The sequence below is a fragment of the Mandrillus leucophaeus genome, unplaced genomic scaffold, assembly GCF_000951045.1.
Source record: "Mandrillus leucophaeus isolate KB7577 unplaced genomic scaffold, Mleu.le_1.0 Scaffold811, whole genome shotgun sequence".
Lineage (NCBI taxonomy): Eukaryota > Metazoa > Chordata > Mammalia > Primates > Cercopithecidae > Mandrillus > Mandrillus leucophaeus.
This window is the reverse complement of record NW_012108820.1, coordinates 1,054,065-1,080,044: the sequence shown is the minus strand read 5'-3', so window position 1 is coordinate 1,080,044 and position 25,980 is coordinate 1,054,065. Positions and strand designations below refer to the sequence as shown.

Genomic DNA, 25,980 nt, shown 5'->3' with positions numbered 1-25,980 from the left:
TTATATGTGATGTTATAACAACATACCTTCTAGGAATCTGAGACTGTATTACAAAAAAACAAAAGATTTCTCTGGATACCTGTCTGAATCATTAAATGTCCTTTCCTAACAAGAAAAAATATTACCTCATTATTTAGAAATTTTTATTTTTATGAACAATTTACTTTGAAATGCATTACTAAGTTTATTTTATAGCTCATACAAATCTATTTTAACTAATAATTCATTCGCTCACAAAAGGCTGTAAAGCTCAGTATTTAAGGATCTGATTTTTGGAGCCAAATTCCTTCCTCTGAACCCTGGCTCTATTCTGAGCCAAGCAACTTGAGTGAGTTTCTTATCCTAGTTGTGGCTCTGCCACCTTGTTCTGTCATATATTGAGATGATAATGGCAAAGGGGAGCAAGTGAGTTAATACATGCCAGGCACTTGGCATGTGGTAAGCATGTGATGACTATTAACAATATCATCAATTTTGCAATATTTTTTGAGCAACTACTATGTACCAGGTACTGTTCTAGGAATACAGTAAACAGCTGTGATAAGACACACAGAGTCCCTGCCCTCTTGGATCTCACATTCTCGTAAGGGAGACAGGCAACAAGCAAACAAATCTACAATATAATGTCAGGGATAGAAGCCATAACGACAGAGCCATATGAAGGGACAGACTGAACAGGACCCTGTTTACCAACTGACACTGGTCTGCCGCACGAGGGATCGTGGCCCCACCTGCGTGTCAGGAGGAAGGCAGAGAGAATAAGCTTTGGATCCCCTCAGAACTGAGGTATAGGACTTACTCCACTATTTTATTAATCTCTCTAAGCCTCAGTGTCCCCTCTGCAAAATGGCAAGAATAACAGCAACTAATTCATAGAGTTCAATGAGCTGATGCTTGAAAACAGCATAGCATACTGTACCAATATGAGCACTAAGTAAAATGATGATGGGCACTCAATAAAAGCTACAATAACTACTGTAGTTTCCAACTCTCTCCACTCCAAACCCTGGGCCCATAAACTAGATGTCTCACTAATCCCTCAAACTCCACCTTTCCAAAAATGAACTCATCATCTTAGCTGAGGGTAGCTCATCCTCTTTCCTTCATCCATTCCCTAATATCCAGTGACACCCACGATGTATTGCCTCCTTCAGTGACAGTCCTCAAGCTGCCCAAGACAGGAGTCTACCAAACTCACATTACATTTCTTCAAGGCTTAGTGCAAATGCCATAAAAAAGCCTTTACTGGCATTTCCAGATGGGGTCACAGCTTTCCTTGCCTATGTTCTCAGGAGCCCATGTTTGCACTGATTCATACAGCAATTCAATCAGTGGAATGACCAGCTCCCCTCACTAGGATGAGCCTCCTGGAGGGCAGGTACCATTTCCAGCAATGGGCACTGGGCATGGCACAGTCTACAGTGACCTACACCCTGGAGAGGCCGTCCCTGCTGGGCATCACACACCACTGGCATCATGCTCATGGAGCCCCCACCTCCTCTGCACACTTTCACGTGCTGGCTTTGCATTGGCCTCCACCGTCACCACTAGACACCCAGAGGAGGGAGGTCTAAAGCTACCTTCTTCTTGGGGTCTCCAGCTCCATACTCATCCAACATGCCATGCTGGAAGGGAGGCCCACCCTCCCCTGAGCTTGGGAAGCCCGAGCACCTGGCCTCTGTCTGCCTTCATGGGCCGAGCCCCAGCTTCCTCCAGACGCAAGGTATAGACCTCTCCAGGAAGCAAAGGGGTTCAAATGCTGGGCAGCCAAAGAGAGACAAATGGTCATGACACAGCCTTCCAAATAGTATGAAGATTTCATCACTGTTGAGCAACTTGGCCTTGAGTCTCAATGTTCTATTTCCTGTGATGCATGAAGTTATACATAAAGACACACATGTATGAAAGATGTTTCTAAGAATGCTAGTTGTATATGTGAAAAAGGACAGTGTTACTTAGGTCAGAGAATGTGTATAAAAAAAAATCCTATTTTCTCTTGGAGCATCCTGTCCAGGCCCTTGCCCAAAGTAAGTATTCAATCAATATTTGTTGAATGAATGGCTCGATAAATTTGCATTCAACAGCAATGTAATAAAGTATCGAATTTAATAAATAAAAATACAATCAATGCCTGTCAATTTCTAAAAATAAAACTTTTAGTAAACTATTAAGCATTCAACTCCTTTCACTTCAAAAGAAAAGTTTAATGATACACAGCATCAAAAAGCTGAGGCAAAATAAATCACACTCATGACTCTCAAAGTTAACCTTTTAATGAAGTAACTCAGAGTCTCCCTGTGAATAAAAAAATATTCTAAAATTAGAAAACGCCAGGCCATCTTTCTCAAGCTTCTTTACACTAATCTACGAAAGGCTTTGCTAGCTCTTCTGGCTTAACAAATGAAAATCAGGTGGTTTTTTTAAAAGAAAAACAAACAAACAAACAAAAAACTAATGAGGCAAGGGCCTAACTCTTCTCAAGAAAAATAGTGATTTCCAAAACTTTCTGCGAACAGCAGAAAAAAAAAAAATTGTTAGGTTGAGATTATGCCAGGTTTTAAATAAAGGGTTTATAGTCTCACCACAAAAGGCTACAAAATTAGAAGTGTTAGTTCTCTTCAAAAGCTATATAGTTCGGGGTGGAGAGTGTAGAGGTCTCTAAGCAGCTAGGTTAGCTCCATTTGGTCTAATGCAGAAAATGTAATCCAACCTCTGACCCCTCCGACCTCTGCCCCCAATAATGAAACCCTTTTAAGCATCCTGACTTCTGTTTTTTTTTTTTTGGTCGGGAGAGCGGGGTGGTATTTGCAGGTTGCCTTGCCTGGAACCATAATTTATCTCTGGTTCTGCCTATTTCTCAGCTCCTGCCTTAATTCTAAACACTGTCCTACCTCTCTCCCCAAACATTCCTTCTACAGTGGCTGACTTCTCTGCTCCCCATCCAAAGCGATTCCCTCGGCAAGCGTGACCTTGGCCTTGTGCCGAGTTCCTACTTTAGTGTCTTCAAATGGTGCCCGGATCCTTGCTTTACTAGAACCTACTGAAAACAATGCAATTATGCTTTATCTTCTCTCCTTCATTGTTTCCAATTTAATCTTACATAAAGTTCCTTTGGAGAACAATAATGGTTTTAGACAGGTGTTAATATGCTTTTGAAACTACAGGAAAGATTATCTCCGCATGGGATCCCCTTGGTGGCTAGACCCCAGGAACCAGAAGAAAAAAAAAAAAAATACTCAGGTGACAGCTTTGCCATCACAACATAAATTCAAGATACTTAACAGCATCATCTCTAGAGCCTGAGCTGTTTGCTCTCCTCTGTCATGTAACAAACAAAATATTTAATGTAAAAATTTTTACACAAATATCCACTCAAGAAGGAATGTTAAGTTAAAAAAAGAAGTCAAATCATAATTGATACAGATGCTGTGCACATCATAGGCATCTGAACAAAATAAATCCAAGCAGGTGATTTATTAGATCATTGCACAAACTCTCCCTTTGGGTTTCTGTTTGTCTCACCTCCACTTTGCTTTTTGTTCGCATACCTCTTTAAATAGTCAATCTTGATCACTTCATATTACCCCTCCACAGGGAGAAAAAAACAGGGGAAAAAAACAGCTCCTCTTCAAACTCTGCATTCTTCTATGTGCAGATCCACATTTAGGAAGCCATAGTCATCAGCCGCATCCCCACTCTCACCAACCCTCCTTTCCATTCGCTGCAATCTACAAACATCACATTCCACTCCCAATACACACTTTACTCATCCCACAAACTGTTCCCTTCCAAATTCCAGTTCCTACTTGGCATCCCAAAAGCAGACCTTCTGGCAATTCATGTCTTCATCTTCCAGAACTATGTTCTAAACCTGTGCCCTCCAGCTAATTTTCCCTGTCTTTCCTACGTGATTTCACACAAGTCTTCCCTCATTCTCCTCTCAGGCCTCACATGCACAATTAGCACAGTGTCAACTGAAAACTTTTTACATATTGCTATACAGCTTCAAAAACATATCGTCATTCTCAAGGCCCCCGTGTGTTTTCTACAGATGTCCTTCTGTATTCAAAAATGACTAATATAACCATCGATGCCCAATTAATACTTATTGAGTCAATTTTTTTTTTCTTTTGAGATGGGGTCTTGCTATGTTGCCCAAGGTGGTCTCAAACTCTTAGGTTCAAGCAATCCTCCTGCCTCAGCCTCCTGAGTAGGTGGGACTACAGGTGCACCTGGCCTACTGAGTAGATCCTTTAAAACACTGATTCTGTACTTAGAATTTCTGTTTAATGATACACTCATTTACATTATGAAATAGTTACCATCTACCTCATAAAAACGAGAATACGAGTTCTACTAAATTCCTTTCTAATCCTTTGTGCCAGAGCAGCCTAGAATGATACTCTGCACATAGAACAGAGCCTGATAAAGTCAGCTGAGTTATAGATTGGAAAGAACATATAATTATCAACTTCAGCACCATTATAACTGCATGATAAGCTTCAAAATTGGAGATGGAAATGACTACTTACAATGACCCTTGTAGAAAACAAGGGAAACAGTTTAACTCTTCTACTAACAACTCCACGTACAGTATTAAATGTCAGATAAAAAGTTAGTTTAGGCTCTTTCTTTTTATACTCATGCTGTAATGATGAAAAATGTTTGTGTTTTTAATAAGGCTGCGTTTTAGCATCTTGAGGCAAAACAGGCATAGGTAATGACTTGCCTAAGCAAAGAGAATAGCTGGAAACAGATGCATAATCACAGAAATCATTAAATTTTTGCACCTTAATTTTTTGGCAGACTTTGGAGTCAAGTGCAACCTGACAGAGTAATGACTGAACAGCAGTTCTAGACATCTGGTATTGTGGGAAGAGTATATATTTTGAGCTATCAGATAAATATTCAAATGATAAAACTTACTGCTGACTTCTGCCTCACCAAGCAACTTTTACGAATGTTCATGGTGGGCAAATTGATGAAGAAACCAAAATTGCAACCTTCATGCTTCATAGTTGGGGTCCCAGGTAACATGAGGGTCCCTTACAGACACAGGTCCCAGGTGACATCCTGTCCCTTACAGGCGCAGTGCATACCTGCCACACCAAGCTGCTGAGGCACCCCTTGGGGAGCCAGCCTGCTCCTGCTCCCACAACAGCACTGGGATGTCGACAACTTCTGCCTCTTAGTTTTTCCCTTTCTCAGCTCCCATAGCTGACAGAGTCACCAGTTCTTTCTTATGTCCATTTCTTAAAACAGCCTCCAGCAGGCAGGGCGCGGTGGCTCACACCTGTAATCTCAGAACTTTAGAAGGCCGAGAGAGGTGGGTCACCTGAGGTCAGGAGTTCGAGAGCAGCCTGGTCAACACGGTAAAACCCCATCTCTACTAAAAATACAAAAAATCAGCCAGGCATGGTAGCAGGCACCTGTAACTCCAGCTACTCTGGAGGCTGAGGCAGGAGAATCGCTTGAACCCAGAAGGCAGAGGTTGCAGTGAGTTGAGATCGCACCACTGCACTACAGCCTGGGAAACAGGAGCAAAACTCCATCTCAAAAAAAAAAAAAAAAAAAAAACAGCCTCCAGCTAGGTTTTAACTAAAGAGCCCTACTGCCTCTTTAAAGTGATTTTGCCTCCCTATGCTTTGTGAATTTCAGCATTTAATTCTCAGAAGTTGATCTTATTTCTCTATCTTCATTTAGTTCCAGGTCAAGTTATCTCATCATTGCCCCCTAAGTATTGTCTACAGACCCTATGTTAGCTGTCAGCCATTCTTGTTCTTGGATCTTTTTTTTTTTTTTTTTGAGATGGAGTCTCACTCTGTTGCCCAGGCTGGAGTGCAGTGGTACGATCTCAGGTCACTGCAACCTCTGCCTCCTGGGTCCAAGCAACTCTCCAGCCTCTGCCTCCAGAGTAGCTGGGATTACAGGAGTCTGCCACCATGACCAGCTAATTTTTGTATTTTTGTATAGACAGTGTTTCACTATGTTGGCCACGCTGGTCTTGAACTCCAGCCCTCAGGTGATCCGCCCGCCTTGGCCTCCCAAGGTGCTGGGATTACAAGCGTGAACCACAGCACCTGGCCCCATTCATGGATCTCTAGAGTGCTATTCATGGAATAAAGTCAACTTTTTTTTTTTTGAGACGGAGTCTCGCTCTGTCACCCAGGCTGGAGTGCAGTGGCCGGATCTCAGCTCACTGCAAGCTCCGCCTCCCGGGTCTACGCCATTCTCCTGCCTCAGCCTCCCCAGTAGCTGGGACTACAGGCGCCCGCCACCTCGCCTGGCTAGTTTTTTGTATTTTTTTAGTAGAGACGGGGTTTCACCGTGTTAGCCAGGCTAGTCTCGATCTCCTGACCTCGTGATCCGCCCGTCTCGGCCTCCCAAAGTGCTGGGATTACAGGCTTGAGCCACCGCGCCCGGCCATAAAGTCAACTTTTAATCGCATATGTGCCATAAAAAAAAAAATTCTGTAAAAGAAAAAATGATCCAGAATCAAGTATAATTGCAAACCCTAAAATCTTTCTGGACAGTTCAACTTCCAAAAGACTTGTTAATCCAAAAATGAAATTACCTAAGCTCTAAAAGCTCACTCTGGATCTTGTGAGCAAATTAAAGTTTTGTCATACCTACTTTGGTGCTCTTAGCTGTCTTCATCCAAGCAAAAAATTTCACAACAATAACAGACTATCTTATAATTAAAGGGAAGCTTCCTTATTGCTTTAGTCTAGGCTCTACTTACTATCACAGAAATTAAATGCTTGGGGTGAGGGGGGTGCATTGCTTAACGATATTGGTTAATTATGTGCCTTTAAATGTAAAACCAATGTTGCCACCTAGTGGCAATCTAAGTCCGCTACTCAACAGGTTGCCTAAACAGAAAATTGCAAATAAAGGACAATAAAAACTAAGCATAAGTGTTATGAAGCTAAATAGATGCAGAGAATAAAGCACTAAAAAGTCAAATACTTTAAAGAAATGTAGCTATTTCCTAAGCTTCAAAAGCTAAGGACAACGAATCAATGGAAATACAGTTTCTAATGCTGTATGTGGCTGGCAATCCACTACATGCTATAGGGGATGCAAAGAGGAGTAGGGAACAGGTCCCACCTCCCTCTGGAGTCTGCAGGCAGAACAGATACACTGAAGGACACAGTACACTTTGGGGATGCATACGTGAAACGCCAAATGAGCATCCGAGGAAATAGGTGTCTACAGATGAAAATGTCCATCACAGTGGACTGAGGTTACCTACAACAACACAGAGTCTGTCATAAACCCTGAAGACATTAGTAAGTGACAGAAGCCAGTCACAAAAGGACAAATACCCTAGGACTCCCCTCTTTGAGAGATCTGGAAAAATCAAATTCACAGAAACAGCAAGTAGAATGGTGGTAGCCAGGGGATGGGGGAGGCAGGAATGGGGAGCATTGAATGTTGTTCAATGGGTACAGATTTTAGTTTCACAAGATAAAAAAGTTCTGGAGATCTGTTGCACAACATGATTCCACTTAACACTGCTGAGTTGTACACTTAAGATGTAAATTTTATGTGTTTTTTATCACAATTAAAAACAAATAACAACAGCGGCAGTGCCAGCAACAACAAAGCACACTGAGTGGGATGCATCCTGAGGTCAGTGCACAGGCCACCATCCTGATTAGTCAGGCAGTCTGAGACTGGTCTCTCTGAGGCCTCTCCGGAGAATGTTGTATTACTGATGGTAATTTGATGGGCCGGTCCTCAGGTCCCCAGCATCCCAAACCACCCCTCCTCTCTGTATCCCTTCGTATGGCCCTTCAGTCTGCTCTGACTCTGCCCAGCCCCTAGACACTGGTCTTCCCCCAGGGCCCTTGGCTTCCCCTGGAAGCAACACCTTCAAGCTTCCAGCTACTACCTACGTATGTTGCTGACTCTCAAATCTACCATCTTCCGGCCAAATCTTTCTCCTGAGCGTAAAACAAATATCCAGCCTCCAGCTGCTCACACGCTCACTTCAGATATGACACCCGAAGTCATCATCACCCTCTAAACCAGAGAACCTTCCTCAGTCTCACTCAGCAGCCCCACCTCATCTGAGTCTCAGCTGGGAGGTCCCTGACATTCTCTCCAGCCTGGGTCCATCTCCCACCATTCTGGCCCTGCAGCACCCCTACGCCCCTCCTGGCCAGATCCATGGCCCTGTCCCCAGCCCAGGGCTTCTCAAACTGCGGTGGTGGAAGGCACACAGCAGTCTGCAACCCGCCCTGAGCAGCATGGTCCAAGACTAGTCCCACGGCCTTAGAATGAGGTTCCTCGCCCGGTCCTGGCTCTCTTAATGCCATTCCCCCTAGGACCACCAGAGGATGGTTTTAAAACACAAACTCTACCAGGCCTACTCCCTAATGGCACTCGCTGGTAGTAATCCTCAACCAAGGGGCACTTTTAATTGTAATAGTGACCAGGGTCACTGCTACATGTATTGCCAGAGACGAGAGACGCTAACCACCTTGTATACCAAAGAGATACGCCTCAGAATACCAGGAGAGTCTTCAGAGAAGCCCCCAGAAGAGTCTGGCTCCCCAGAGGATAAACAATTCTATGTGCCCATGTTCCCTCCTGACTTTCCAGGCCTGTGGCCCACACTGCCACCCCCCATCTGCTGACCCCAGGACAGCATTAGGGCACACACATCTGTGCTTCCGCCTCTCATCTGGCCACCTTACCTGCTGTCCTCCGTACCCAGAAAGCCCTCCCCTCCCGCCTCAGCCTCAACCTAGCTAGTGCCTAATAGGTAGACTCAGTTCCAGGCTCAGCACTTTCAGAAATCCCTCCTTGAGCATCACATTCCCTCCTCAGCTCCCCTGCCCCACCTCACCATGGTAGGGGCCGGCCCTCCTTCGTGTTCCACGTATACCCTTCTATCACTGCCCTTCCACCTTGCTTGAAAACTGCCTGGTTGACCGGGCACAGTGGCTCATGCCTGTAATCCCAGCACTTTGGGAGGCCGAGGTGGGTGGATCATGAGATCAGGAGATCAAGATCGTCCTGGCTAACACGGTGAAACCCCGTCTCTACTAAAAATACAAAAAAAAAAAAAAAAATTAGCCGGGCATAGTAGCGGGTGCCTGTAGTCCCAGTTACTTGGGAAGCTGAGGCAGGAGAATGGTGTGAACCCAGGAGGAAGAGCTTGCAGTGAGCCGAGATCACACCACTGCACTCCAGCCTGGGTGACAGAGCAAAAAAAAGAAAAAGAAAAAAAAGAAAAACTGCCTGCTGATGGCCCTTCTCCTCTCTGGGACTGTGCATTCTTCAAGTACCAAGATTATGTCTTGTTGATCTTTGTATTCCCAGTACTTTGCCCATAGTATGTCTTCAAATAGGAAAAGAATGAATGAGAGGTTCATAAATTAATTCCACAGACTAAGTGAGTCCTTGATATGGAAACAAAATCCTGACTTTGGCAGAGACGTTGATTTGTCCCTCTGTATCCATGCTCCCTTTCCCTTCTAAAGATTAGAACCCCTTGAGTTCTAGCTGAATCCAGGACCACCCAACCAGACATTACACTTCCCAGCCCAGGTGTAACCCACATGATATACCCTGGACATAGGTACATAAAGGGACACAACATATACAATTGCAAGGTACAAAATCCTTAAAAAGAAGCAGCTTGGCCTCCACACACTGTAATGCAGAATGTAGGTCAGCTTCAACTAAGCAGGACAAGACACTTCATCCAAGTAACAGGACAGAGGAACCCGGAGCAGAGCTGCCTCCCCAGGCCCCCACCGACTGGACTGTTGGGTGGGGAGAAGTACATCTTCCATCTTCTTTTTTTTTCAATTTTGTTTCAATACTGAAGGATTTCCATCTTCTTTAAGTCACTATTATGTTGTCTGTGTTAAAGCAGTCAAGTGTATCTTCTGGTTCTTTTTCATATTATCTCCAAAAGATTTAATTATTCATAAGATCATATTTTTCTAGCACCAGCTCATACCTAATTTTTTTCTCTACTCTTATTCCTAAACTCTGTGGTTTCACTGAGAGAAGTAAATAACTACTATATTTAATAAGAGGGAGGTTGGCCATTATCCATTTAAGAGTTAATAGGAATAAAATACATAAGTTACTTAAATTTTCATTTTCATTTGATAAATTTCTTAGAGTCAATTCAGTTGCCATATGCTGAATACCTACTATGTTCAAGGTGTTATGGAAAGATCCAAAGAAGTGTTTGCCTTCAAAGAACTTATGATTTAATACAGCATGTGTGTGCATGCTTGTGTACGTACGGGTGAAGGTCCATACTGTATGTAGGAGAAATATAAGGAAACTTCTATTACAGTAGAGAAGAAAGTAACTCTGGGAAAGAAAAGATCATCAATTTCAAGGATTCAATGCTTGGTTCTGAAGAATCAACTCAGAAGACATAGTCTATTCTCTGCTCTCAAAATTTGTAAAAGAGACAGGTAAAAAGTATACAACAGAATTTTGTCCAAGATACAAAAGTGGAACCAAAAAGGAAGTAGCTTAGCACGGCGGGTCAAGATGGTGCACAGAATACCTTTATGGGGATACACAGGCTTGACAAGAAGACGGGATCTACAATATACAAAGCCACAGGCGCATATCACGTGATGGGGTCTGAATCTGTGTCCCCACCCAAATCTCATGTGGAATTGTAATCCCCAGCGTTGGAAGCAGGGCCTGGAGGGAGGTGACCGGATCATGGGGGCAGTTTCTCATGGTTTAACATCATCCCCCTTGGTGTTGTCATGAGGAGAGTGAGTTATTGAGAGATGTGGTTGCTTAAAAGTGTGTAGCACCTCCCCTCTCTCTCCCTCCTGCTCCAGCCACATAAGATGTGCCTGCTTCCCCTTCACCTTGTGCCATGATTGAAAGTTTCCTGAGGCCTCCCCAGAAGCTGTCATGTTTCCTGTACAGCCTATGGAACCATGAGCCAATTGAACCTCTTTTCTTTATAAATGGCCCAGTCTCAAGTATTTCTTTATAGCAATGCAAGGATGCCCTAATATGGCAAGTGATCCTAGAACCATATCAAGTTTGAAGTTACCGGCAAATAAAGTGCCAGGAGGTGAGCGGTAGAAGATGAAGCTGGGATCCAGAGACAGGGACTTCAGTTAACAAGCTCTGGTGCAACTATCTTGGCACAAGGTAACAAGCAATGGAGGTTCCTTCTGCTCTGCTGGATCCACACCTGCTCAGCTGCCTACCGTCTTGCCTCAACCCTGACAGACACCAAAGAGAACTATAACACACATTCTCCATTCCTATATACAACTGCCAAGTTCAGCTTACACAGGAACCTCTAACCATCCTCCCCAGAGCCTAGAGTCAGTTTTAAGCATTCGGTGCTCTCGTACCTGGGCCCTATCCTTTGCAGAGCCCCAGAGCCTCTCAAAGAAGCAGGCATATCCAGCCCCCAGCAGCATCCTGCCAACTCTCATTTTTCCTAAGAGGAAGAGGAGAAGGAGGAATACTTTATCATTTCTATTGCTTCCCACCAAAACATACCCACATGCCTTATCCCCACTGTAAACCAAGTCCCAGGAACACTGCCCTGCTCGAAGGTGCTCTGAAAACTACTCTTCCCAGAAGAACAGAAGCGGAAAGACAGGTAGAAAGCCAGCAATGAATGTCCATCTGCACAGAAATAAAATTGGCCAAAAATAAGAGTAGATGAACAGTAGAGGAAGTATAGGGGCATATGCAATCAACTAGGCTTAGATGGCAAGGGGCATCGCTATCCACATCAATGTCAGGGACTACTGGGGAAGATACATAATCTAAAAAACACAAATCTGCATCTGCAAAACGAAAGGTACTGCTGGGAGCAGCAGCATATGCAGGTGACGTAGGGAAAAGTGTGCTCTTAATTCATATGAACAAGGGATGCCTAACTGTGGTTCTGATGTCATCACTGATCACACAGTTTGGGGTAATTGCCAAGGTCTGACTGAGCAAAATCCAGTTAGAGCTTCCCTGGACCCACCTGAGGGATGGATTAGCTGGGCTTCCGGCTCCTCCTCCCCCCTGCAGCGGCCTGCACTTGGCTACCCCACTAGTGCCTCCAGCAGAGCAGACGGAAGAGGCCAGCTAGTCAAGGTTGCTGCATGTCTGCTTCTCTAATACAATCCATGAAGGTTTAGTAGGAGAAAACCTCCAAAAGTTCGGTTTCCAAAAAAAAGAAAAAAAAAATTTTTTTTTTTTTTTTTTTTTTGAGACAGAATTTTGCTCTGTCACCAGGCTGGAGGTGCAGTGGTGCTATCTTAGTTCACTGCAACCTCTGTTTCCTGGGTTCAAGTGATTCTCCTGCCTCAGTCTCCTGAGCAGCTAGGACCAAAGGCGCACACCACCACACCCAGCTAATTTTTATATTTCTAGTAGAGACAGGGTTTCACCATGTTGGCCAGGATGGTCTCAATCTCTCGACCTCATGATCCACCCACCTCGGCCTCCCAAAGTGCTGGGATTATAGGCATGAGCCACCGCGCCCAACCAAAAAAGAAAAATTTTTAACTTATCAAGCTGCTCCTATCTCTGACTACTGAAAAACAATCTATCTATAGCATGTATTACTTTCCTCTCCTTTGAGAAAGCATGACGTTTCAAGCACAGCAGCCCAGAGAACCTGGCCTTGCAGGGACACAGGACAGTTCGATACATTTATATATAAAGCATTTAGAGATTAAGCATAATAAACCCTATTCCCAGCAGTTCCTTGCCTTGAATACTGTTAAGGCTGTTTATGTTTCCACTGACATTTCTGACCCTTTATTTTCCAGTACCCATGAAGAGAAAGAAAGCAGTCTGTCAGCCACATATGTCTCCTGTCAAAGAGTTCTTTCCTGGGAGAACAAAGGGATAGCATTTAACTACAGGCAAGCACTTCGGTCTTGAAGGCCATCACAACATAGTGCAGAGGTGTTGATGGACTTACTTAGCTAAAGAAGGAAAGCACCTATAGGGCAGCATAAGGTAGATCCGCCCTCACTCCAAACCTCCAGCATTATTCAGAGCAGCTTTATATTCTGTTCATGCCTATTTTAAATGTTATTAAAATGTACCTACATGAGTAGATTTTTCTCTCCATAATCCTTCTGGAATATTACATTATAAATCAAATCAAAAGTTAAATTAATGACATCCAATTAAAAAAGCAGATTAAGAGACTCATAGAGGAAGCACTGCACTAAGATTAATGAAAATGTTATTCCAACATGAAAATTGCCTTAGAACTTGTTACCAAAATTTTGAACGTTAATTATCTCTATTTTAAGCCTTGCCTTTAAAAAGTTATTTCTACTTGCTTTTATCATACTTCGTGACAAATCCACAGTTGCCCCACACAATTATATAGTTCTCTTAAATTTATATATATATATTTATACACACACACACACACACACACACACACACACACAAAAAAAAAAAAATAATTCAGAATATGATAATTTGTGCATTAGGAATTAACCAAAACATTTTCTTTCTTTTTTTTGAGACAGAGTACCACTCTGTCACCCAGGCTGGAGTGCAGTGTTGTATCTTGGCTCACTGCAACCTCTGCCTCCTAGGTTCAAGCGATTCTTCTGCCTCAGCCTCCCGAGTAGCTGGGATTACAGACATGCGTCACCGTGCCTTGCTAATTTTCGTATTTTTAGTAGAGACAGGGTTTCGCCATGTTGGCCAGGCTGGTCTCGAACGCCTGACGTCAAGGGATCCACCCACCTTGGCCTCCCACAGTGCTGGGATTACAGGCGTGAGCCACCACGCCCAGCTGACCAAAATATTTTCAACAACAAATACTCAATATTAAGTAAGCAAAATGAGCCAGAGGAGTTATTCTCGTCTAAATAAAAACCGATTCTCCACAGATCCAGTGTTTTGGAAAACATCAAGGTAATCAAGAAATCTGTAACTGGCAGCCCCCCAGCCACTGCTACGTACCTGTGTAAGGTCTGCAGCCTGCTTTAAGATGCTTTCTTTTAACTGTTCTGCTCTCTTTGCATGAAAAGAATTACTTTGACTCTGGATGACGAACACAATTTCTTTTAAGTCTAGAACAAAAAAAAATTTAGTTTTCAGGTATTTCTTTTTATATAATTATTAAAACAAACTTGAAAACAAGTGAAAAAATAGCTACAAGGCAAACCTTCAGGCAATAAACTCTTAAGGGGAAAAAAATCAATTTGTACGTAATTCTAGAGACAAAATTTTCCCTCTTTTTAAACTGTTTGCCAAACTTTCTTCCTACAAGTTAGCAAGCAAGTAAGCTGACTGTACCGGACCCAGTCTATGGCACCAAACTGAGAATGTGCTCTCGCATCTGTCAGAAAGAATGACTGCAAATGTGTGAAAACATCTAGAACGCTAACCTTCCTAGTAGCTGAAAATCTAACGTTCACAAGTAGCTTTTAACGATTCCCACATAATCCTACACTGTGCTGCTACCTGTTATGAGTTGAAACATGTCCTCCAAAGTTCATATTTTTTAAGTCCTAACCCCCAATACCTCAGAATGTGACTTCATTTAGAATCGGGTCTTTACAGAGGTAATCAAGTTAAAGCGAGGTCATCAGGGTGAGCCTTAATCCAATATAACCAGTCTCCTTAGAAAAAGGAGAAATTTGGACACATAAACGACACACACAGAAGGAAGATGGTATGAGACACACAGAGAAAATAGCCATCTACAAGCCAAAGAGAGAGGCCTGGAACAGCTCCTTCCTTCCCAGCTCTCCAAAGGAACCAACTCTGGCCACACCTTGATGTCAGACTTCCAACCTCCAGTACTGTGAGACAATACATTTCTCTTGCTTGTACTAAGCCACGTTTTGTGGTACTTTGTTATGTAGTCCTAGCTCACTTCTTGCTTGTACTAAGCCACGTTTTGTGGTACTTTGTTATGTAGTCCTAGCTCACTACCACACTACCTCAAGAATGTTCTGAATGGCCCTTTAAGATGACACTCAACAGTAACTGCCCATCTCCCAAGAGTTCACAAGGGTTTGCAAATAAGTAACTCAATAATCCCTACCCTACCTCATAAGGCACCTAGCCAGGATTAGGTGTTATCTCCAGGAAATCGGCCACAGCAATTCCTCAGCAACAGGGCTTTAGCACGAAGTCTGCAGAAAGACCATCTACAATACCCCATGCTGCCAGTATTCACCAGCCTGCTACAGATGCACCTGCAGGCAGCCAGCTTTTCACAACGGCGAGCAGGAGGGAAACCCGAGTATGTCCTGCCCACAAAGACCATGAGAGGGCTTGCCAACGGCGGTAGCAAGGCTGCACCCCAGAGAAACACGTTAGGCCTCCCCAGGTTCTGAGCCTATAACAAAGAAATGGATAAAACAGGGATTGTGTCAGCACCCTGCCACCAGACAGGAATGCTGGCAGAAGAAGGTGCCACATAAATTGTAGCATTCAGCCAGATAAGTCAGCAAAGCCATGCGGGGTTGTTGCTTGTACTAACTATATTTTATATATATATATATATAAATACATAAATATATAATATATAGTAACTATAAAAATCAATAGTTCGCAACAATATAAACATAAATATATTAAATTGGTTGGTTCCTTGGGAGAGCTGGGAAGGAAGCTCTCCCCTACCAAGAATATTTCTCTTTAACACCTCAGCTCAGAGACCCTAATTTGATTTTAATTTTATTCCATTCTATTTGATGGTTCTTATGTTCTATTCTATAGTTCCATTCATCTATTCACTTGCTCAAATATTCACACAACAGTTCCATAGTGTAGCCATCTAGATTCTAAAAATAATCTAAAATGCTCTTTGGTTAAAACTCAATGAAATATGTAAAAGGAAATGCTGAACAGCCTACTGAATATGACCTAATTCCTTTCCTTTAGGAGTTTATATAAATAGGAACATTCCATATACCTGTCTCTATTTTAAACCAGCTTCTCAGCTTTATATGCTGGACACATGGGTAAGACTTAAACAGGTGTCTTCAGTTTCAGCTGAATTCTTATCTTGGATGTACTACATCTGAAACATTAGTATAAACTAACACATCTAAAGAGGAGTTATAAAGATTTCTTCTTGTTAAGAATGCAGTAAATAAGCCTCAGAGTGTAATTTTTCTAAAATTTAATAAAAACGATGCACATTCCCAGTGATCCAGAAATTCCACTCTTATTAATCATCCTTGAGAAACTCAGATGTGTGCAAAAGGATATATGACAAAAGTGCTTACAGTGGCACTGTGTAAAACAAAATACGGAAAGCAACGAAAATACCCACTAACAAGATATATTAACTGGAATACTACGCAGCAATAAAAATTAACCAGTACTACATGTATCAATCCAGATGGATATGGCAGATAAATCCCATAGTTATAAGGCTGAAAAAAGCAAGCTGCAAAAGAATATACAAATCAACAGTTTGCAACAATATAAACATAAATATATTAAAATGTATATATACCAAACATATACACACATAGCAAGTGAAGGTATAAAAGATTACATGAGTATGATAAATACCATATCAGGATAATGGTTAAAAGGTTTCAGCTGTGTTAATGGTATTTAATTTCTTAATCTAGGTGATGTTTTATTTCTTAACCTAATGAACATATAATACATAAATGTTCATTATATTATTCTCTTTATAACTTCTTACATGTTCAAATTATTTCATAATACATTTTTTAAAGAGCAGATTTCTCTATCAAAAGGTTAATCCTGGCTGGGCATGGTGGCAAGGACCTGAACTCTCAGCTACTTGGGAAGCTGAAATGGAAGGATTGCTCAGGCCCAGGAGTTTGATGTCAGCCTGAGCAACATAGCAAGACTACATCTCTAAAAAAAAAAAAAAAAAAAGAAGTTTAATCCTGCACTCACCGTTCATCACAGTAACCAACTCCTGCCACTTCTACCAGCTCAGCAAAGCTCCCACTGTCTTCTCATGAAGACAACAGCACTTCCACGCAGGGAAGACGATTTGCAAGAAGATTAAAAAGCAAATTCTTCCCATCCATACCTAGGTCATGTCCTGTCAGTTGTATCTGTCCTCTTTTTAACATAGCTACTAAGAAATCATGCTGGCCTCTCCCTTTCTCCTACACTTCAATCATGCACGCTTCATTCATTCATTCAGCAAACGTCTTCTGAGTACCTCCTCAGTGTAGAGCTCTGTGATACAAGAATGAGTGAGACCAGTCGCAGCCCAGGAGTGTCTGAGCCTCGTTCAGAGGCAGGCCATTATAACACAAAGCAGTAAGTGGAAAGCCAGAGCTAACTGAGCACAGGGGACTGGAGCCCAGAGGACCGGGGGCGAGTGCAAGGTGAGCTTCCAGGAGGAGGTATGTCCTGAGTTTCCTTTAAAAAGCAGCAGACACACACACACAGGGTAGCAGATCAGTGGGATCGATCACCACAGAGCCCACAGCCTGGGTTTTCTCTGCAGTATCCCTGAGGGAACGACCATGTCTGTCAGGCATTTTTGAGAAAAGGAGCGGGGCAGGGTACAGTAGGTGATACAGTTAGAAAGGGAGGCAGATCCGTTAAGTCAAATCATGAGGGATTTATATACCATGCTGACAGGCTTGGGCTCTAGATTAATACTTTCTTTCTTTTTTTTTTTTTTTTTTGAGATGGCCTCTCACTCTGTCACCCAGGCTGGAGTGCAGTGGTGAGATCTCAGCTCACTGCAAGCTCCGCCTCCTGGGTTCACACCATTCTCCTGCCTCAGCCTCCCGAGTAGCTGGGACTACAGGCGCCTGCCACCTCGCCCGGCTAGTTTTTTTTGTATTTTTTAGTAGAGACGGGGTTTCACCGTGTTAGCCAGGATGGTCTCGATCTCCTGACCTCATGATCCGCCCGTCTCGGCCTCCCAAAGTGCTGGGATTACAGGATTGAGCCACCGCGCCCGGCCAAGATTAATACTTTCAAATGGGGGAAGGGCCTCAGGAGCGAAATGGGGTCCTAGGCAGCGGAGCCTTCCCAAAGGAGGGAAGGAGGACACTCTCCCAAAGATGGGGGAAAAAAGGTGTGGAAAGACCCTCCCCACAGAGGGAGTGGTGAAAGTTTGGGACAGAGAATCAAATTTAGGGCCAGAAAATACTAACGGTTAGGTATGGCCAAGGAACAGGATGCAAGGGGGTTAATATCGAGGACAAGGCTAAAGGGGAGGGGAGCTCCTGTGACCCTGATCACAATGAATGCCAAAAGTTCACTGACATGCTACTCAGCCCCAACCCAATCCAGAAAAGAACTAGGTTAGTATAGTTAGTACAGTTTGGTGCTGAAAACAGCTTATGTGTTTAAATTCCTGCGTTCTTCACACCAGTACCAAGAAATATTTTCTGACATACAGCCTAAGCGATCCCTTCACTGAATCACATTCTGGCTGAGTCCAGATCCCAGAGCTTATCTTGGTAGCTGTCTTCTTTGTGTATGCCATCCAAACACCTGACTCTTAAGCTCCTGCTGCCCAGTCGACAGAGCTAAATAAGACAATTCCACGATTTCCTTATCATCTTGGCTGCACTTCTTTAAACTCACTGCAATCTGCCTTCGGCAAACACTGTCACAACTCAAAATGGATCGTCACTGTTTCTCCTCCAGGAATGGGCAATAAACGGGCCACACACTAAGTGCCTGACAGTAATAATCAGAGCGACAGGCTAGAAGGGGAAGATAAAGAAATTAGTCAAGGATACCTAAAGGGCCAATGCAATGCCAACGCCAATGGTGAGTGGCAGAGAGTGCTCAGGAAAGGCAGCAGGGCAGAGAGATAGTCAGAATAGAAAACGGATGCTGGAGAGCAATGATTCTTCTTTGAAAGCCGGAAGAAACCAAATGCTCTCCCTGTCTTCAGTTGCTGAGCACCTACCATGGGCAAAGCACTCTACTGTAAAATGCTCATCTTCCTGGTCAGAAATTACCTAGAAAAATGGTTTCATCATGCTGGTGTTTTTCTGATGAGAAACCAACATGATGTTCTTCTGATAAAAGCTGAGTAACAAGCAGCCTTATGATTTAACGCTGAGAGATAAATATGCATGCATACACACACACCTGAAAACACACATGCACAAAGCGTCACCAATTATGTTTACTTGGTGAGAGTAATCACACACTAGTGAATCTATCAATCAGGCAGCCAGCAGGAGAAACAGCGTCCCGTGCGTGGAGGCTATCTCCCAGCTCTGACTGTGAGCTATGCTCTCAGTGCCCTGAATCTACTGTTGTTGCTGCAACTGCACAGGATCTTTAGTAGCCTCCTGGTCTTGTAGTCTCACACAAAGCTTGTGACAAAGAAGCCCCCTGGGTCTTTTTCAGATGAACTGATACCAAGTCAGGTTTCGCTCGACTTGCCATGTGCAATTGCAAGAATATAAATTTACTTGTCCAAGGTAACTTCCCCTTTGTAGTTTCAAGCCCATGTTCCAGACTTGCATCATTAATTCATTTAATAACCAGAGACTCATCTGCTCCCATAAACTACAAATAAATGTTCAAACCCACCAGAGTTGGTAGCAGGAAAGAAAATCTCCACATGGAAAGGTGTGGCTAAACCATACAGAGTGTGATAATACAGAGAAGAAAAAGCAACAAATTGATGTGGTTCCTTAAATACAGCTGCTGTCAGATCCCACAGACCCCAACACAGTCCCCTGTGGGCCCTAGATACGCCTCCCCAAAACAGGTCATTCTCCCACTTCCACGCGGGGGCAGGGCAGGCTCTCCTGCACTTCTGTACCCCTCAGAACCCAGGCCCAGGAAGAGAAGGCCTAGAAAGGAACACTTTCCTTTATCCTTTTCCCTCTTATCTAGAGCTCGCCTTTCAGGTCTCCAAGGAAAATAGTGGGGAGGAAGCAAGAAGAGTATATCGTTCCCTTCTTGTTTCCTGGAACCCAGGCTTATCCATCATGAAACTAGAGGTGAGCCAACCACCTGTGTCTGCAGGGAAGCTTCTCCCATGGACCGCATCCCCCTGACATCATGGGCCTCTTGTGAGGTTCCACTGCTTCTGGTGTCCAGGTCCTGGCTGACTGAGTTCCAGACTTGGGTCATTCTTCCTACCCTGGGAGGAAACACACTGACAAAGTTCATACCCTTCAGGGACAGACTCACCCCTACACAGAGGTGTGGCCTTACACACTGGGCATGCTTCCGATGAAATTTTTATTTTAAGTCTAACCCATGGTCACATTCCTGAAGATACTTACAATATATGGCAGGGTAGGTGTTTCAAAAGGAGTACAAATAAGGAATGGGCTATGATAGAAGTACAATGCCTTACAAAGGAAGGGCTTACAGCTTCCAGGCCAGGAGGCTTGGGACGAGTCTGGCAGATGTGACTGGTGAGCTGACTCCTGAAAGGCACGGAGGTGTCTGCAGGCCAGCGAGTAGAGAGCCTACTCCCAGGGGGCACGCGTAAACGCCAGTTTGTCCTTTTCTCCCACACTGTGTGGGTCCTTAATAACAGAGACCACGTCTCCTTCCTCTCTGCATTCCCCCATAGAGCCCACCAGGCATGGGGCTTTATCCTTATCAGAAGCTCAATGAATGATGCCAGAGGGAATTAAATCCAACATATCTCACTGAGTAAACAGAAGTCCACCCCATGCCAACATGTCCATCTGAGAAGTGTTTGCCCCACATCTTCAGGAGAACAAACGTTAGGCTGGGCTAAAGACAGACTATTTGGACAACAATATTTACCCCATAAATAAAATCAGAAAAAAAAATCACTTCATGGCAATATAATTCATACAAAATACACCTGAGTACACACTCTTAGGTTAAAAAAATCATTACTTACCTAGGTCATTTTTCCTTGATATACCACTTTTCTCCAAATCCTGTATTTTAAATGAAAGAGAAAAAGATGAATCTTGATACATAATGAAGCCAGCAATACACTGAGTAAACATGCGTGGTGCATGGTGGGTATCAGCGCATGGGAGGAAGATTTGAAAACGGGGGCTTGGAAACACTTCCCTAAAGAAATGAGACGGAAACCTAAGGGACCACGGAGCAATGATGTACTTCTGCATCACGACAGACCTCTTAGGCTGGGCTGTGCCCTTCTCATGCGATCTTGGGCAAGTCGATTGAGCTGAAGCTCTTTCCTACTGTATAAGATGCAGTGACCGCTTAACTGGTTCATGAGATTCTCAGGAGGGTTCATTTTTAAAGCTCTGTAAACCATAAAGCATTATGAACATATCAGAGGATAGTCTCGATTCTGGCAGGGTGCTCCTCATAAAGATGAGTTCCACGAATTACCGCACTTCATCATCTTTTGGGTGCAGACATACTGTCTTCCAGAATATTACCACAACGTTCTCTCCTATCTGAGTAGTCGTCCTAGGGGCCTGCACAGGGCCTCGGAGGCCAGCCTATGGCGGTCACTAGAATTCAGGAGCACAGAGGCCAGGTGCAATGGCTCACACCTGTAACCCCAGCACTTTGGGAGGCTGAGGCAGGTAGATCGCAAGGTCAGGAGTTTGAGACCAGCCTGGCCAATACGGTGAAACCCCGTCTCTACGAAAAATACAAAAATTAGCCGGGGATGATGGCGGGCGCCTGTAGTCCCAGTTACTCAGGAGGCTGAGGCAGGAGAATCGCTTGAATCCGGGAGGCGGAGGATGCAGTGAGCTGAGATCGTGCCACTGCACTCCAGCCTGGAGGACAGAGCTAGACTCCATCTCAAAAAAAAAAAAAAAAAAAAAAAATTCAGGAGCATAGAAGGGGCACTGTAAGAGCTGGAGAGCCCCAGACATAGAAATCTGGATGTGGGCAGAGAAATACCTGACCTCGACTCTGTGTAAATCAAGGGAGGAACTCTCAAAAGATTTCTCTAGCAAAGTGCAAAGCGTCAGCAGCTAAATCTGCCATTTTCATTGTCTTCTCTGCAGACTAAGAAGGAATTTTCTCCCTAATTGCCCTTTCCTGCTTTCAACTGCCATATGCTATAATTATGACAATTGGACGGTGGCAAATATCCTCCAATTGTCTTCACAGACTGCAACAAGAAATGTGGTCGCGAGCCCTTACCAACAAAATTGGGAGCAGCTTAAAAGCCAAGAGATGTATCCACAGAGATGCATCCTCTAAGAATACCAAAGGGACCATGAGAACACTCGGGGAGGAGAGAGCTAAACACAGGGGAGCGACCACCTTTAGTGGCATATTCTGAAATTATCTTTGTCTCGAGACTAGAAATGCCACTGAGTAGAGGAGAACCTAGAGTTATATGCTGATTTGTTAACTCTCAGGATGGATCAAGTGACACCCAACTTAATCCTGATAAAATACGAAGACCTGGAAGAAATTACTTAAAAAGACTGGAAAGCTCAATCCAGTTCTCTGAATGCAGTGAACCAAAGCTAGGCTATCACCGTAAGTCAGCAAGCGCAGACTTACTCTAAATGCCACTCCTGACCAGGAAGACAACCTGCCCTCAGGGAAGGCGCCAGCCTCAGCTCCAGAGGAGCCATTTGGCTCCACTGGCAACCCGCCACCTGCCCCAGGCCAAGCTGCCTTCTGGATGCCACAGCTTTGGCTGCCAGCTGAGGCTCCTAGAAAAATAGAATTGTGAGATCTAAAAACAGCACTGGAGATGATTCAACCCAGCAATCCCCTTTTGCAAATGAGACAACAGAGGCTCAGAAAAGATAAATCATTTTCCCAAGGTCCACCAGTCATTCTGGCCACAGAACCAGAATTGCAACCCAGGTCTCCTAACTCGGTCCCAGTGTTCTTCCTCACACCACCATGATAACGCCTGCCCAGCCTTCCTCGGGAGAATGTAGAAAATACACATCATTAGATGTGAACAGATTTTGAGAGGGAGCTAAAAAATAATATAGAAAGCAAAAGTCACCTTTATCAACAAGTTAGAATGCTACAGTTCTAGACTGAGCAACTGAAGCTGCGAAACCAGCTGGGCTTTCCATCAGATAGCTATCTTTGTGAAATCAAAGAAAAGCAACGAAATGATACATCCTTCTCTTTGCTATTAAGCACAGCAGCTCTGTTGACTGACACAACAGCTAGGAAATGATTAGCCATTTCAAGGGGTTCAATCTGTAAACTGTAAAAATAAAATATGCAAGAAACAGTTGAATTAGGTGAATTGAGATGGAACCAAAATGGTCTTGACTAATTTCCCCTGTGAGAAAGAAAATTAGACTAAATTAACAGAACAATTAAAATTCTGTCTCCAGCTTCCCTTGTGAAAAGACTTAGTTCTTCCTAAGATGAAGGAAACACATGGTTTGTTTTATTATTTCTGCTGCCACATGTTTCTTACGCTATCAGTATCAATCAAAATGTGCTCACTGTCAAGGTTTTATAAGTCAACTGAATTGCTATTCACATACAAAAGAGATTTGCTATTAATCTCTACCCCACAGACAGCTCCTATGCTAGTCAAGAAAACGCATATTAAAGTCACCCTTTGACACAGGTTTTATTTTTCAACTCACAATAGAGTTGAACACTTGCAATCCATACATGTAGTGCTTAGTTTATAAGTTCTTCATTAAAAGAAGATAAGACATCCTCAAAGAATTTGATATGGAATATTTTAAAGGAAAGAGGAGTAAAATGGAATCTCCCACCAGTGCCCTAGAGACTCTGAATAAAATAATCAGATGTGTTCATGATCACACTCAGTTGGCCCTGGGCTCTAATTCTGCCTGTACCACCAACTATCTCAGGCCTGTTTCAACCGGAATAGGAATAATAATGACAAGACCCACTTCACAAGATTGTGTTGCAGGTTGAACAAGATAGTAAAATGCTGAGCACAGGGTGTGCACAAAGCAAATGCTCAATAATTATTGGCACCTACCTTTTTTTCATCATTATCATCAACCACTTCATATGAAGTCAACTACCTCTACAACAGAAATGTAACGGACAAAAGCAGTTTCTCTTTACTTTGATTTGTTCAGGTAGGAAAGATGGCTTATGCGACCTCTTAAAAGGCTGCTTATAGGATTTGTTGTTGTCTTATCAGGTAAACATGTAAACAGGACCTGGCATTGTTCTAGCTGTAAACAGGCACACTTAATCTCCAAAACAGCCCTGTGAGGTAGGTCCTACTACCCCATCTTACAGATGAGGAGGCTGAGCACAGCGAGGTTCACTAAGTCTCACAGCTGGCTAGTGGTGGAGAAGACATGAACTTCAATACTTTGGGCCAGGCGTGGTGGCTCATGCCTGTAATCCCAGCACTTTGGGAGGCTGAGGCAGGCAGATCACAAGGTCAGGAGATGGAGAACATTCTGGCCAACACGATAGGCTGAGGCAGGAGAATGGCGTGAACCCGGGAGGCGGAGCTTGCAGTGAGCTGAGATCCGGTCACTGCACTCCAGCCTGGGCGGCAGAGTGAGACTCCATCTCAAAAAAAAAAAAAAAAAAATTAGCCAGGCGTGATGGTAGGTGCCTGTAGTCCCAGCTACTCAGGAGGCTGAGGCGGGAGAATGGTGTGAACCCAGGCGGCGGAGCTTGCAGTGAGCCGAGATTGCGCCACTGCACTCCAGCCTGGGCAACAGAGCAAGACTCTGTCTCAAAAAAAAAACACACAAAACAAAGAACTTCAACACTTTGGTTCTCACGACCAGTGCCTTATGCCTGTCATTCAGGACTCAAAGTCACAAGGACTTTGAGTGCTACCACAGGACTAGGTAGCACTTTAAATGTGTCACAAATGATCCTCATTATTGCCAAATACACACATCATAATGCATAGGGCTGTGTAATATAAAACAGTAAAGTGAGAAATATTCAAGGATTCAGAAAATTTGGATTCTAACTTTACTTTTTAATAATCATGTGTTTAGGTGATGAATCACATTTATTGATTTGCGTATGTTGAACCAACCTTGCCTCCTAGGAATAAAGCCTACTTAACTGTGGTGGATTAGCTTTTGATGTGCTGCTAAATTTGGTTTGCTAGCATTTTTGTTGAAGATTTTTGCAACTATGTTCATCAGGGATACTGGACGTTTTCTTTTTTTGTTGTGTCTCTGCCAGGTTTTGGTATCAGAATGATACCAGTAGCCTCACAGAATGAGTTAGGGAGCAGTCCTTCTTCCTCTACTTTTTGGGAGAGTTTCAGTAGGATTGGAAGCAGCTCTTCACACATCTGGTAGAATTTGGCTATGAATCTATCGGGGCTTTTTCATGATCATCTGAATAGATGCAAAAAAAAAAAAAAGGCTTTTGATAAAATTCTTTCATGTTAAAAACTCTCAACAAATTAGGCATCAAAGGTACATACCTCAAAATAATAAAAGCTGTCTATGACAAACCCATAGCCAACATCATACAGAATGGGCAAAAGCTGGAAGCTTTCCCCTTGAGAAAAGGAACAAGACAAGGATGCCCACTCTCCCCACTCCTATTCAATATAGTATTGGAAGTCTAGCCAGAGCAATCAGACAAGATAAAGAAATAAAAGGCATCCAAACAGGAAGAGAGGAAGTCAAACTATCTCTCTTCACAGACAGTAAGATACTATACCTAGAAAAGATCTAATCAACTTCAGCAAAGTTTCAGGATACAAAATCAGTGTACAAAAAGCAGTAGCATTTCCATACACAAATAACATCCACGCTGACAGCAAATCAAGAAAGCAATCCCATTCACAATAGCCACAAAAAGGCCAGGCACAGTGGCTCACACCTGTAATCCCAGCACTTTGAGAAAGGCTGAGGCAGGTGGATCACTTGAGGTCAGGAGTTCGAGACCAGCCTGGGATACATAGTGAAACCCCATCTCTACTAAAAATACAAAAATTAGTCAGATGTGGTGGCAGGCGCCTATAATCCCAGCTACTCGGGAGGCTGAGGCAGGACAATTGCTTGAACCTGGGAGGCACAGGTTGTAGTGAGTTGAGATCACGCCACTGCATGCCAGCCTGGGTGACAGAATGAGACTCCCATCTTAAAAAAAAAAAAAAAAAAAAAAAAAAAA

At 43.4% G+C, this 25,980-nt stretch overlaps 1 protein-coding gene across 1 annotated transcript in view; it reads right to left on the bottom strand.

The window, feature by feature from the left end:
• B3GALTL (beta 1,3-galactosyltransferase-like) overlaps window positions 1–25,980 on the bottom strand; it is a 118,381-nt gene that overhangs the window by 78,827 nt on the left and 13,574 nt on the right. The window contains exons 3-4 of the mRNA XM_011967847.1: window positions 20,813–20,852; window positions 13,951–14,060 (exon numbers count right to left, since the gene is read on the bottom strand). Of these exons, the coding sequence (XP_011823237.1) occupies window positions 13,951–14,060; window positions 20,813–20,852 (150 nt within the window). The remainder of the gene's footprint in view (window positions 1–13,950; window positions 14,061–20,812; window positions 20,853–25,980) is intronic.